General features: G+C 39.3%; 1 protein-coding gene across 1 annotated transcript; it reads left to right on the top strand.

The window, feature by feature from the left end:
- Positions 1 to 2,058: 2,058 nt before the first annotated feature.
- LOC131153785 (uncharacterized) lies at positions 2,059 to 2,478 on the top strand. Its single transcript, XM_058106244.1, has one exon. The coding sequence runs from the start codon at positions 2,059 to 2,061 to the stop codon at positions 2,476 to 2,478; it is 420 nt and encodes a 139-aa protein (XP_057962227.1).
- Positions 2,479 to 2,947: the final 469 nt, after the last annotated feature.

The raw sequence follows: 2,947 nt of genomic DNA, 5'->3' as shown, positions 1-2,947 counted from the left end.
TTATGGCATCTATGTGCTCCCTCCTTAACAACATAGATTATCAATTCACTGAATCTCAAGACAATCTCCTGCTATTTTCTTGGCTCATGAGTTGTCCACACCATATGCCATGGCAATGTCAAGATAATCAAGGGTTTGACATATTCCCACTAGTTTATTGCATCCCTTCAACCATTAGAATACTTTCACTTGTTGCAATCCAATCTTTAACTTCTTGAGAATTGTGTGGCTCTCCTCTCTAACTCTTTCTAGAACATCTTTCTTATGTAGTACAAAGCTCTCATCCCTTCTCAAGAACCCCTTCCATAAAAGGCAAAATAGATGGTACAAATTGACTAGTTTGAGAGGGCTTTCATGATAGTGTCCTCTGAAGCTTGAGTCAAAATTTGTGCAATGAAAGAAAAACATAGATAACATGTGACTTTCTTATATGTAGCTAAGTAGACAATAATGTTCTTTTATTAATTTATTTATATTATCAATAGACATTTGTGGGTTCCATCCCACCTCCCCCCCCCCCCCCTTTGCCAAAAGGTGGCTTAGGTAGTACACTCAAGGCTCTCCTCGTTAAAATGTCATATCTTGAGTCTTGAGGGTTATGAATTTTGATTTGAGATTATCCCTTGGTATTTATGTGGAGAAGGGTACAATGGCAAATCCATTACTCCAAAATAATTGTCAAGTATTCAAAGAATCTTGAATACCATTGTTTCAATATATATATGCGCGCGTGCGCATGTGGGTTGACCACTTTGGTTTAATTATCGTTAGCTAACACACTACACTCTTGCTGGCCCATGCCATCTTGATCAATTACATGGACATATTAGCTAATGCTAACTGGTATATACTCATACTTTGGATTAGCTCAACTATATGATGTCTTATGCCATTTTGTAAAAGTGATGGTTGCAATAGTATAATTCCTTACTTTTATTACTAACCTTTGGTCATCTAAATATAGAAGTAGTTTGTCAAAACCAAGCGAACATAAACTGTGATATAAATCGGGTCGGCCCATTTACTATGCGTTATGCATGGTCTCACATCAGATGTGTACTAAGGAGATTTTGAGCTTATAAGGAAGGTTTGGACTCCAATTAAATGAGGCACTTTTATATATAGGACAAACTTGTGAGGCTAATAGGCCAAAGTGGGCAATACTTCACTAGAGTGAGGCCGGAGACCATTACTATCATGTGAGTGGATTTGTTCTAGGGATACTATCATGTAAGTGGATTTGTTCTAGGGATACCATCATGTAAGTGGATTCTGCACAAAGGTGTAAGGCACTTTGAGAAGGACACCAGAGATCAAATGGGAGAGGCGGTCTCACATTGGATGTGTACTAGGGAGATCATGTTGATGAAAATATCAGAAATCGAACGGGAGAGCCTCTCACGGACATACATCGGATGTCTATTAGGAGAATTGTGCTGACAAGGACATCAGAGATTACATGGGAGAGTCCGTCATAGTCCCGCATTGGATGTGTACTGGGAAGATTTTAGACTTATTAGGAGAATTTGAGATTCAACTAAGTGAAACACCTTTTATAAGATAAACTCATGAGACTAGTGGAGCAAAACGAACATACCTCATCAGAGTTAGATTCAAGATCATTACACTCTGGTAAGCATCATATATTTTATACTTGAATAATATTTTAGACTATGCGAATTAATTTATTGCATAAATATTAATTTTAATTTATTTATTGACTTTATCAATGCATTCTCACGTAGTTATGACTACCAAGATTACTAATAATGGAATTTATATTACTTTTGTATGTCACTATCTGTGATTATGCCAGTTCGACGCTCCTTCATGGCGGTGACAATGCAATTTCCCGGCAAGTAGGATGACGCCACTAAAAAAATATTTTTTTTATTGGGCGGCGTTGCTCTACACGTAGTACTCAAGTCGAAGAAATCGACATAAATTGTCTCAACCGAACTCGGCTCCTTGAGGTGCCACATGTCGGTCCTTTAACCCCTTATAAATACCTCGCCATGACTCTCCTCTCATAGGCAACAATTTTCAGATCGATCATCGATGGAAGCTGTTTCGTTTTATTCTTCCTTGCTCCTCCCATCTCCCGATTTTCGCCCGAAAATGAGTTCCAGCCGGCGAACGAAACGCCGGGCCAGCGTTCGAGCGTCGATGAGGGAGGGAGATTTCGGTTCCGGCGGCAACCTCGTCGACGACAACATGATCGTTCTGAGAAAGCGAATACGGGAGATGAACATGGCGGAGAGGAGTTACGTGCCGCCCTCTGATTGGATGAATTGGGAGAAGCAGTACTACAAAATTTACAATTCGGATGTGTGCGAAGCAATGGGGATTTTGCAGTCGGTATTGATGAATACGAGGCCGAGCTTGGCTCTCGGAATCTTTGTTCTTGTTGCGCTGTGCGCAGCAACGCCGGCAGCTGTGATTGTGTTTTGTTTGGTGAGGATAGCTATGGGATGGTAGCCGGGTTTTATTAGCTGATGCACCGTTTTATGTAGTAGTAATTTGTAATAGTCTATATGCCAAAATAGGTATCAATAGAAAGCGTCTTGGGTTCATAATCCTAGCTGTTAGTTTTCTATCGCTGATTTGAGTATCTTCGTCTGGTGTAAATTATATATGGGTGGAGTATTAAAAAAGCATATCTTACATAATATCTCTCTCTCTCTCTCTCTCTAGTATAGTGAAGTACGTGTTAAAAAAGTCATCACAAAATGAGCAATAAAAGAAATGAGATGTTGAGGAAGTCAAAGTAGAACTCGTCATTATCGTCATAGTTAATTTGGATATGCCATGTGCATAAAGAACCAACGTGATTGAGGATAAGAGGAATCATCTTTCATGCGGTTGCAATTAATGTTATTAGATGGGATGTACACATAGAAGTAACAAAAAATAGACTAGTGGTATAGGGGTGAGCATAATTTGGGAA

This window comes from Malania oleifera, chromosome 4 (assembly GCF_029873635.1).
Source record: "Malania oleifera isolate guangnan ecotype guangnan chromosome 4, ASM2987363v1, whole genome shotgun sequence".
Lineage (NCBI taxonomy): Eukaryota > Viridiplantae > Streptophyta > Magnoliopsida > Santalales > Ximeniaceae > Malania > Malania oleifera.
The sequence above is the reverse complement of the archived record's forward strand: the minus strand, read 5'-3'. Positions and strand labels throughout refer to the sequence as shown.